This window comes from Anolis carolinensis, chromosome 6 (assembly GCF_035594765.1).
Source record: "Anolis carolinensis isolate JA03-04 chromosome 6, rAnoCar3.1.pri, whole genome shotgun sequence".
NCBI classification, from domain to species: Eukaryota; Metazoa; Chordata; class Lepidosauria; order Squamata; family Dactyloidae; genus Anolis; species Anolis carolinensis.
In genome coordinates this window covers 87,911,244-87,923,905 of record NC_085846.1, presented here as the reverse complement: position 1 = coordinate 87,923,905, position 12,662 = coordinate 87,911,244, and the positions used below count along the sequence as shown (strand labels likewise).

At 36.7% G+C, this 12,662-nt stretch overlaps 1 protein-coding gene across 6 annotated transcripts in view; it reads right to left on the bottom strand.

Annotated features, from left to right (window-relative positions):
• dgkb (diacylglycerol kinase beta) overlaps nucleotides 1–12,662 on the bottom strand; it is a 328,171-nt gene that overhangs the window by 173,688 nt on the left and 141,821 nt on the right. For all 6 annotated transcript variants that reach the window (XM_008112613.3, XM_062984283.1, XM_062984284.1 and 3 more), the window contains one exon: nucleotides 9,639–9,799. In XM_008112613.3, coding sequence (XP_008110820.1) covers nucleotides 9,639–9,799 — 161 coding nt within the window. The remainder of the gene's footprint in view (nucleotides 1–9,638; nucleotides 9,800–12,662) is intronic.

The window sequence follows — 12,662 nt, the reverse complement described above, 5'->3', positions numbered from 1 at the left end:
CCAACTTTTGATCGTCCATGTATTTTGGACTTTAGTTCCCACAATTCCTAACAGCTGGTAAACTGGCTGGGATTTCTGGTTGTTGAAGTCCAAAACATCTGGAGGACCAAAGGTTGGGAATCACATATTAGATTGATGAGATCCACTGTATAGCTGCTTTTATTATGGTACAGGGTTCAGATCCTATGCAAAAGGTTATGCTAGAACTATGCTAGAACCTCTCGTGCAGGTGCCTTCTAATGTTAGCAAAGATGCAGGTGATAGGCAAGAGCTTTCCCAAAATTCTAAGGTTATCTAGTGTGGTAACAAGAAAAGTAAAGTCATAGTCCAGTGGGTCCAAATTGACCCAGCTGGATGATAAAGACTCTTCACCATTGTGGAATGAGCATGGAGTTTGTAACTGTCTCTGGGGTCAGTCCGAAATACTCCTATTTTGGATGGGCCCTAGGATACTTAGTCAGTGCAGATGAGCCTTAAGTACTCTGACAAGTAAGAACCTTTATGCCAAGATAATCTAATAAAATGTATCTTACAAAAAAATTCTTAATGCAATTCAAACAGATAAACAAGCAAAGATTACCCACAGTAGCTGGGACTGGTTTTAGGCTACTCAACAGCTTAGATAGAATGATTTATTATTTTGAAAAAGAATAAAAATAGATGGAAAGCAGTCAGGCTAATGAATTTTCATTTCATTTTTAAAAAAGCAATACATCATCAAGTGTAACTTGTATAAACTTACTTATTCTTACCATGTACCCAATCACTAATTTATCTTCAAGAAAGTATGCTTATTATTATCTTTCACTAAGATGCCAGGTGGCAATGCTTATAAACCACTTCCTATGGAAGTGAGAAACAGTTTATTTTTACTATTCATTACTGCACTCCCTCTTTTCCTTTTAAAGGAACAGAAATATATACCACTGCAAATTTGAGGGTCAAACTATTAAGTATAATATCAAATATACAAGTGGTTTATAAAAAAACTACTGCTCATGTTTCTTAATAACTTGTCAACTAATTATGACGGTATGATATTCTACCGACCTCAATGTGTCCTCGATGATCTAGTAGGGCTCACTCTAAAAAATAACACTATTGCCTTGCGTGCTAGATCAGTCCTTGTTTTCAGAAAGGCAATAATAGTCAAGACAATATAGACCCAAATGGTGAGGACTAGTGCTGTGTTATTATTGTTCTTATGATTGTACCTGCTTAACATGGCACAGAAGTATCAAAATCAACCAAATTCTGTAAGAAGCCATCAAAATCAAGAGAACATATTTTATCATGATTCCATGTCAGCTTTCACTTTTTTTTCCTATTCACAGAAGCTTTTGGAGGAGAAATAATATTGGTATTATTGCAATCATGTTTGTAAAGCCAATTCCATGTTTCTTACTATCCATTACTGTCTCTCTCTGACTGTAAATCAGTGGACTGCAAAAAATGTCTTAATTTTATCACTTTCTCTATTGTTCCACTAACCTCAGGCAAGAATTTTGTCTTTAGAGATTTTGAAATCACTCAGCCAGGACTTAAAAGTGTACTGAATATAACCACACTATTGAACACAGTACATTTAATACTGGCAGAAATTATTAATACCTGGTGTGGTAAGTATCTTTTTCCCAGGGAATCTGTCTGGATGATGGATTCAGTTACATTGTTAAATTCAGCTTCAAACATTATCTCATACAATTAGCCAGACATAATTAGGCACTAAAGTGAGAGGGTATTACTAGTCAATCATGATCTTGTTAATCTTGTGGCCTGTGCCGATTCCCATAAGGTGAAGACCAAATTGGACTACAGCATTTTTATTTGACTAGTATTTATGAATTCATGTATCATTATCTAAATATTACCTTTGATTGAGATCTCATTAAAGGTCTCTCTGTCTCATATCAAAATGTCAATAACCCTCCTAAGATGGGAAATGTCATTGACTAAGCCTGTACTTATTAATCTAATAACTTCAGAAACGATCACACATGCCTTTCAAAAATGATTTCTTTTCATTAGACAATTCTCATTGTTAACTTCATTTTTTCCTCTTCAAGCATTAGCACCCAACGTTCAAAAACAGTCAACAGAAGAATTAAAAGGGTTAGTTCCAAACAAAATGCCACAATTGTCTTGGGAAATGACTATAAACTGAAATCACTACTCCATCAATGGGAGAGGTTCAACCTCTGATCTTACAGATATTTTCTAGAATCCATTGGTGATACTCACTGAGGCTGCTGGGATCTATAAGTTCCAAACATTCACTCAACAGACATTCATGCTCATTAGTTTATTTATGAATAATGTAAAATATGACATTTCAACCCAAGCTTTCATAGGCATTATTATATATTTGCAAAAAATACGTTTTTCTAAAAAATATATGTGTTTTTGTAAATGTGGGTTAAAATAAGGAATAACGTTTTACAATTCCATCACCATGCAAGAGGTGTGGATTAGAAATCATCTGCAATTACTCTTATTATGTCTCCAGAATGACTGCCTTTTTATATTTGATTCATGTTAACCATATTTTTTCTAAGCAAACTTTCGTAAGATATTAACAGTGGCAGCATTCCCAGCACATGCAAATGGTACAAAGGTGGAATCATGGAGCAAAGGTGTCTGTCTCTAAATAAGAAACTCTTACTCTAATGAGAATAAAAATAATCCTGAGATAATAAAGGCAAAAGAAAATAAAGAGGTGTGTCCTTTTTTGCTGAGTACATTGGGCCTATGGTACCTACTGGGGTTGGTTCCAGGAGCCCCCTTGGATACCAAGCTCCACGGATGCTTAAGTCCCATTGTATACTATGACAGAAAGAACTGTGTCCCCTATATAAAGTGGCAAAAAACACCATTCTGAATCCATGGGTACAGAATCCATAGATACAGAGAGCCAGCTGTATTTATTTTGTCTTAAAATTAGCCACATAATATTTTTCATGTACAAAGAACCAAGAAAAATCAATTTATGAGAGGAGACATTTCATGTGAATATTACAAAACAACAATATGAGAATACATCAAAATTATGTGAAGATATTAATACAGTACAGTACTGTGATGAACTGTTAATCATTACTTAGTAAATTATAAATCTGATACAGCAAATAATGAATAATATTACGTATCGATAAGTTTACACGTAAGTTAATTATATACTGCATAGATGACAGTTACATTTATCTAAGCTTTTATATCTTTATGTATTTCTGAATCTAAAATTAATAATTTGTTTGGAAGTGGGTTGCTTCCTTTGTGAATCCCTTTGCACTCCCCCAATGCTCTATGAACAAGTGTTGTGGAGTGATTCAAGTTGTATTTCATAATTTAATGAAAGGTTGATCAATTTACAACTTCATCCTAAGCAGAATGCAGATACGAGCAAAGGTCTCACTCAGAGTATTATCTGAGAGTCTTTGATAGCACATTTCAGAATCAGAACAACACAACAGAAAAGGCCCCATTTCTCATACACTCTTAGAGACTATAAGCTTGAATCTCTTATGATATTATCACATGGAGGAGCCCCCCATTCCGTTTCATCAGCAAGAATGGAGAAACAGAATACACACAACTTTGTCGCCTCCATGTCATTTCGGCATAGCAGTGCTTCCCCATCACACAGGGGGGAGCGTCGCCCAAACTGGGGAGAAGTTTGCCAGCTCCATTGGAGCCTGCACAACACGAGAAAGCTCCCATGTTTGGAGGGAAGCACCTGAAGACACTTCCACCCTGGTTGGGGGTGGGGTCTCTGCCAGAAGTCACACAATGTTGTGTGATGACAGGCATCTCCGAAGCAAGCTGGAAGCATCCTAGGATACTTGATTTAGTCAGTGTGATGAGATCCTTAATGTAATTTCTGTGCAGATCTATATGGCAGCAAAGTAACCTGATCTTAACCCATTCAGCATTTTAAAAGCTAGGGCGGGTACTTTGAACTGCACCCAAATCACTAGTTTTTGAAACTGGCAGAAATAAGTTATATTTTCTGATCTTTTCAAAGAAGTAGCTATGTCAGTCTCTTGCAAAGTCAAAAGGGGAAAAGAAGACTGAGAGGGAAAAATGAAAAATAAATGTAGCACTAACTGGTTTCTATTTTCACATATTCATGGTTATAAATTCACTTCTTCAGATGCAATAAAATTGATAATAAATGTTCATGTATAAAGCAAATTTATAAAGTTGTGGGAGTGAGATGGAAAGTAGCAACATCCAGAAAAAATGTAAATAATGACCTTTGCCCTAAATTTCCAAAGGTTTATGCCAGCAAACAGGATGAAGATTCAGGGGCACAAATTTGATATTAGAAATGGCAACACCACAAACCAGTTGCAGAACATTTCACTCTTCCTGGACATACATTTACAAGTTGCAGTTCTTGAACATGAAAATTACAAAAACAAAAACCCCTACACAGAGAAACTGCAGAACTGAACTATATTAATCAATTCCAACCCATTAGCAGATGAATGAACAGAAGCAATAGTTTAATGGGACACTACATATATTAATGCAAGAGTCCTCATTATTGCACATTAACCAAAAAGAACCTTCTCATTTTGAACTTTAGGAAACCAATCTTAGGAAAGCAGATTTATTGCTTTCACATATCAACACCAACCACTGGAAGACTTACACTCACTTTGGAAATTTAGGGCAAGGGTCATGAATTGCACCTTTCTGGATCCTATTTTATTCCATCCCACTTCCACAACTGTGTAAACATACTTTATACCTGAACATTTATTATAAGTTTATACTGCATCTGAAGAAGTGGGTTTATATTCTTGAAACCTCATGTGAAATTTTTTTTTAAAAAAAAACAGTTAGGCTTAAGGTGCAGCCAATGTTTACTAAATTTTTCTTCACCCCCAGTCTTCTTCCTTTTTATATTGTGAACTGTGAACATTATATACAGGCAGTTCCCAACTTATGAACAAGATAGTGGTGTGGCTCAGTCTGATGTTGAAGGAGGATTTGGGGTTTTACAGTCTGAAAATGTTGTGCAGTCTGAGCAGCAGCAGCAGCAAGAAGCTCTGAGTGTGCCACAGGCAGAGAGCCAAAATGAGATAGCAGAGACTTCAGATCAGCATGACCCAGGAGAGAGATTCCCATCCTTCTGAACGGGATGAGGAAAGTCAACGATCACCAGGTGTTTCACTTTCAGATAGTGATAATGAGAGAGAGCAGCAATTAGACAAAGAGGCAAGGTTACTTTTGAGAACCAGGCCTCCCCTGCGTTCTCTCAGGATCTCTGCAAGGAAGGGGGGAGTTCAAGGACAAAGGAATGTGTTCATGTCTTGCAAAGATGGGTAAATAGAGGAGATGCAGGGAGAGCATCTCAGATCAAGCAACTTTGCTTTTAGAACAAGATCTCCTGCTTTGTTCCTGTTTCAAGTCTCAAGTTCTAGTTCAGGTTTTGCTAATGGATTTTGGGAAAGTATTCTTGCCTTCATGTTCCTGTTTGTATCATGTACCTTGGATTTTGCCTTGAACATCATGTTCCTGTTTTAAGCCTTGACATCTAAGGATTTACTTACTGTTTTTTGGGACTTTGGATTCTATTTTGATTATTGCATTTTCTTATTGCATTTTACCTTACCTTTTATCAATAAACTGTTTATACCAAGTCTGTCTCAGTGGTGTGCATTGAGAGCAAGGTAGACCTTCGCTGGGGTGCAACAGATAAGTTCTATAGCAGTGTTTCTCAACCTGGGTCCCCAGATGTTTTTGGCCTTTAACTCCCAGAAATCCTAACAGGTGGTAAACTGGCTGGGATATCTGGAGTTGTAAGCCAAAAACATCTGGGGACCCCAGGTTGAGAACCACTGTCCTATAAGTTCATTCTTAAGTTGAAGTTGTTGAACAAATATATTTAAAATGTAACTTTAGCCGTGTGTGTGTGTGTGTGTTTTGGATAACGTAGGGAAGAGTTAACACCCCTGTGGTGTTTGTTTTGCTGTATATGGCCCTGTTCAGATTTCTCCTCACTTTCTGTCCCTGAGAATTAGATTTTGAAAAATTTGGCTTGTTACTCGTGATAACTCTTTCAGGAGTGAATTTCCCTTTCCACTCTTGTTTGTAACTATACATTGTTTGTAATTTGGGGACTGCCTGTAATATTCCGGATACCACATTTTAACTACGTGAAGCTTTGGACTGTCCAACAATAAGCAGAGCACAACAAATCAGTGTGTGGACAAGAAAAGTATGAAAAACAGAGTTTTGTTTAAAAGAAGTTGTTAAACTTCTATTTAACAGAAGTCACATGAGGCAGCTTCTAATATAAAATATTTATTTCTTATTAAATTGTTGCTAAATTGGTTTTAGAACACTTGGACTACGAACATCCCCTTTTATGTCAGTTTTCTTTTAGGCTTATGCTATGTCCGCATTACATAGTTTTATAAATTATTAATAATAACATATTTAGATAGAACAATGGGACTTAATACCTAAACATAGTTGAAAAGCTCATCTTCAGTCATTGTAAAACGGTAGATGCTGTATGCAATGTTTTGATTTTGTCTTGTATTTCATATCTGTACTACCTTTGATTAACATCAATTACATATCTGCTTTGCTCATTGAATATCAAAAAACATCAGGATATTTGCTGGTAGCCCATGTGAGTGTAAAAGAAAAATCCTTAAATGGCACAAAACTAATATATGATCCTGAGCTGCAAATACTCATGTTCTTCTTTTGCTTTGGGATAAGAGATTAAAGATATGGAAGGAAACACTAGAATAAAAATTTAGAGGATTAAGGTGGGGAGTTAGATTCATAACAACTCCAAAATTTACGATTATGAGAACTAAGCAGTCATATTTTTTTTCCTATTGGCAGAATAAGAGGCTCTTAGTGACTGGCTAGAGTTGAAGGATATTAAATCATGATCATGCAAATTTTTATTTGATAGTGCATTTGGATGGTAATATATTAGGTGTTATAAAAGTACACTTGTCTTTGTCGTGGACCTTTGCTACCATATAAAAATAACTTTGACGGGAATATATACTGATTTCTATTCATCAGTAATACTAATATGAACAAGAGTCTTTCTCAGTATGATGGCCCCTTGTTAATATGAAATGTTAAGATTTACAGTATGTGTCTCAGTCTAGAGAATATTTCAAGAACATTCTGATTTTCCTCATTGTATGACTTCTACTGCTGGTTTTATCTATTTGAATGAATGGGCCATTCAATCTTAGTGTTATCAATTCCAGCTTTATATAAAATTTGAATGAATTACCTTTTTATATAGCGGCAGAATATGTGCATCCCTTCACACAAATGGACTTTAAATATAAGGTGAACACTTCATATATGAGGTGAACCACTTCCCTCTCAACCCCTCCAAAACAAGAGGAAACTCATGAATACAACATTCTCACAACTGTCGTCAGTGTGTTGAGTACAGCTCACACGCAAACTCACTTTATGTGGCATATGAACATTTAGGATCAGTTTCATGGTTTTTAAACCTATCAATAAATCTTTATTCTTACAATTGCTAAGTAAAATAGATATTTTGTTCACTGCAGGGCTGTGGCGCAGGCTGTTGAGTAGCTACAATAAATCACTCTGACCATGAGGTCATGAGTTCGGGGCCAGACCATGGCGGGGTGAGCACCCGTCAATTAAAAATAAAAAATAGCCCCTGTTCGTTGCTGACCTAGCAACCCGAAAGATAGTTGCATCTATCAAGTAGGAAATAAGGTACCACTTATAAAAAAAGTGGGGAGGGAAGTTTAACTAATTTACGACCTGGAATGAGGAAGTGCCGTCAGAGTGGATGATGAAGCAGTTGCTCCCCCCTGTGGCCAGAATCGAACATCCCCTCAGAAGAAGGTTAAATTGCCTCTGCATCTGTCTGTCTCGGTCTCTGATGTGTTTATGGGCATTGAATGTTTGCCCTATGTGTGTATAATGTGATCCGCCCTGAGTCCCCTTCGGGGTGAGAAGGGCGGAATATAAATACTGTAAATAAATAAATAAAATAAATAAACACCAGAAATTAGAAATAGCACATATACAGCATTTTCATAATAAATTTATCATAAATTAACAAATAGTAACTGCACTCTTTTATTGCAGTTACAGCAAGGTGGGGAATTTGTAGCCCTCAGATGTTGATTTAAAAAACTGCTTCAATCTTCTTTCACTACTAGCCATTAAGATAGCATTCAGTGAACTCAAGGAAATCATAATCTGCAGTGGTTCCTGAACTTTGGTCTTCCAGTTGTTTTGGACTTCAATTCCAAGAAATCCCAGTCAGCTTATCAGCTATTAGGAGTTGTGGGAGTTGAAGTCCAAAACACCAGGAAGGCTGAAGTTTACTTATGCCTGGTCTTTACATGACACAAGCATCCTTCAGACATTCCTTGATATGGGAGCCAGTACAAGTATCGGAGGACTATTGTTCAAACATTTTGCAAGGTGAGTTCTGTGCAGAGCAGGCTGGTGAGATACCATGAAAATTCTTGCATTGATTTTCATTGATAAATGCAACAGAATTGCTGTAACAACTATCACGGTTGCTATCACTCCAACTAACATCTATTTTCATAGTTTCATTCAACATTGGTCCAATAAAATATTTGATGTCCCTCAAGCCACGCTCCCATTATATGAAGAAGATAGCAGACAGATTTTTTACCAAGCAAGGCTATTGCTAGAACTCTCATCAAGGGTTAAAGTTCAAGAACCCAAGGGTCATAGAAATTGCACCAAAGTCCATTTTTGGAGTCTCAAGAGCTTTACTGGAGTACCTCCCAAATGCACATGAAAAAATGTCTCAAAATGGCACAGTCATCTAAAGGGTGAAAGCCTATACTGTTTCAGTTCCCCAAAACATGAATGAGAGATAGGATTTTGAAAATTGCAAGCCACTTTGCACTCTCTTTCTGTTTTTTAAAAGAATTGGTGAGACCTACACAAAGGCAACTGTGCCATCTGGATTTGCAGGACTATCCTAGCTCTAGGCAATACTGTTTGACAGCTAATATGCTGTTCTATACCTCCTCAACCCTAGACAATGATTCTGGGACCTGTTTCACAAAAAACACAATTATGCCATACAGTTATGGCCCATCGCTAATGCCACCACCATCTATTTTGCTTCTATGTCATCTGGAAGATCAGTAATGAATGTAGGGAAGCACTAAGTACATTGATTTTCTTTATCAAGGAACGTATGGTAGACAGCCTAATTCCATCCACTAAAAAAGAGTATATTTAAAAAACATTTTTCAGCAGTGTGCCTCTAAAAGTCAGAATATTTACCAACATGACAGTTAAGAGGTGTTAATGAATGATTCATCATTTATATTTGCACAGGCACCACTAATTTAGTGCTGCAGCTCTTCATATAAACCATTAGGAACAGTGTGATTATATTGCCCATGCATGAACAGGTGGAAGAGCTTGAGAAAATAATTCTATTTTGATGATGTAAGTAGAGTTATGCAAATTATTTCCTCTATGTTTTCGTTGTACAAGAAAAATGGTATATAAATTAAATTATCTATGTTCTCTCTGAGCATCAAATCTAGAAACAGTTATTTCAAACAGTGTGCCCCATCCCACCACATAAGCATAAGAACTAATCTTACCACTCCAATTGAAAAATAATTATTGATGATGCTGTAAGGCACTGGATCTCCTTTTTCATCTTTATCATTGGGTATGACTTCAAATTTCCACCTGTCTAGCAATATTTCTGTGCTGTTTTCAATATCTTTCAAGATTTTCAGTAGGCTCTCACCTTCATATCCTGCCAAATACAAAAACAAATACAAATAAATTAAATACAAATGGCTACTATAAAATATGACACAAAATTCCACTATTACACTTCCTCATTTAGATTTTGAGGCAACCATCTCTTAAAAGAACACTGGACACAATGAAAAAACTTTAGGACAAGATTTTTTTTTTAATCTGGCATGTTTGGACAGTTGCCAGGATCCTGGCTGATGCCTCTCCTGTGCCTCCACTTCTATCCCCCATGCTATTATTGAGACCTACTGCTGCTGCTTAGGTAGACTAAGTTTTGGCTATGGCAGCAACTTTCTGTTCCATAATATTACCTAAAAGTGGTACTACCACTGTTATAGCAAAAGCAGAAAACATAATCACTATGCAGCAGGTCCCATGAGTGAGTAAAGCCAATTGGTCCCTTGTCTCTATAGTACATTATAGAGTTACTGCTAGATAAATAAAACAGTCTGTCCTTCCAAAGGATGCTAAGGTTTCAACAGCATCACCTAGGATGCTAGCCTGTGTGTGTGTTGTCTTGGGGGGGGGGGGGGGTCATATGCTTGTGGTGTTATGTTCTGTTCTATCAGAAAGCAAATCACATCATTTCTCAGATCCAATCACATGTTGCTCTTTCTTGCATTTTCTCCCAAAATCATCAATTTTCAGATTTATAACACAAGCAAGTGCAGTTCCCGCCTTAGAAAAAAACCTTGGGGATACTAGATTTTCTCTTCCAGTCCTGCTATTCCAGAGGAGACAAGAGCCATTGATCTGGCATGAGAGGCCCTTTCCACACAGCTGTATAAAATTCACATTGAACTGGATTATATGGCAGTGTGAACTGGATTATATGGCACTGCCTGTGGGGCTTTGGAGGTTGGGGAAAGAAGGAGATCTCTGTAGCTTCTATTTGCTGTATTGTAATATTTTTAAATCTTTAAAACTTTTATCTCAATTCTTTGTTTAAAACCTCCCTTTTTCCTCCCCCTGGGAAGTATTGTTTTGTTTAAAAATATTTTTTTTCAAAGGAAAGATATTGTTGGCCTTCTGCCTTCTCCATTCAGAAAACCTTTTAAAAGTTGGTGGGCTAAAAGCGGTCCATATGCCCTCCTTGTATGGTGATTTTCAACCCTCTAGCCCTAAAGCTGAGGGGAGGGTGAGCCTTGGAAGCCTTCCCATTGCCACCAATGGTCCAAACTTTTTGTTCTTTCAGACGTGGGACAAAACTCCCATTTGGATAAAAGCCCCGTTTTCAGAAGCTATGAACAAAAACAAAAACGGGGAAAAACGAATGAAACAAAACAAAATGGATAGAGATTCCATACAAATGTACAAGACTACTTTACACTCACATTTTATTTTGTAGGCAGGCAAGCTTCTTAAAAGTCCCACCCACTTAGGTATCCTTAACATTATATGATATTTTTCAGACTCTCATGCATCTACTATTGTCGGTATTTTGCAACTCGTGAAAATGTCAATGAAAATGATGCCCCCCTTGTTATGTTTGTTTACTAGAGAGGAAGTTAAATTCTACTTTTTTATTGGGATTGGGACTTTTTCCTACTGTAAACTACTTAAATAATACCAAGCAAAATAGTAATTGGAGCTGACATTGTGAATGGTTAAAAAATGTTTAAGCAGTCACAATCCATGCCAGATAATTTGTGCCATTGAGATGGAAGTTACTCACCACCAAATAAATTTGTTGGTATCCCTTCTGTTCTCCAATCCTATGAAAAAGTTTCAGAAAGAAAAAATCAGTGTTGTGGCATCAGCTACCGTGGCAAAGGAGGCAAAGAATAATGAAAGGAAGAGAATTTGAAGACTTATTCTTCTGACTGTGATAGCTGGTTTGCAAAGTAATTAAGTACTAGTTCAAAGGGAACAGTCCATAAATTAGGAAGAAACAGGCTTCCAGCAATGAAGCCAGAGAAGAAAGGTTCTGATAAAATGAATTGCTATTTAGTAGGGTTCCGATAGTAGGTGTCCCAACTTTCTTCCATTCTGCATAACATTCCAGACAATCAAACAAAGGAGAAAGAAGCTCCAGAGGAAAGGAGCACAGTGGTTAGACAACTTATGAAATGTCTGTGTCTGAAGTCGTCGTTGGCACATCAATGTAGGAAAACTCATATGACATAATAATGTAGCAGATTCTAGCGCAAAGGTTTAAAATACGTCTACATGCATGAGCCAACTATGTATCAATAAAGTCATATTGTAAAGCAAATCACTGCATTGCATAAAGACATCTGCCTTCCATTAAAAGGGTGAAATATTTATTGCTTAAGTTGCAGAGGTTGACCATGAATGGAAAAAGGAGATAGAACTGTAAGTGTTTATCAAATAAACTTCTTTTTTTCTAAAAAGATGTTCAAAGTATATATAAAGAGAGAAGATATTTTATAAGAAGATGGCAGGCTGTCTTTTTAAAGTTTTATCAGTGTTTGAAAATGTTATCTTTATCATTTTAAACTGCAAGCTCCTGGGAAAAAATGAAAACTCAATGGCTAGAAAGAAATGCATGTAGTGGTTTTCAGGTATGCTTGTGGACCCTGGAATTCTTAATATACTGTTATGTCAGAGTATCACAAGATGTATTTGTAAACAGCAAAAAGAAAATGAAGAGATGAATTGGCTACATAGGCAGACAATGACCCTAATCTACAGGAAGCCAATCACATTTAAGGCCCATTGAAATGATAAGAAAACTTAATGATGATGAATACCCCAATGCTTTCAACAGGATTTAACACAATTAGTGTTTTCTCAGCTGGGACCTAAACTGCAGAACTTATATTTCCAAAGGGAAAAATTCTAAAGAAAGAACCTTTGAGCTACCAACATGTAAAGCAAAATGAGACAGATATAGC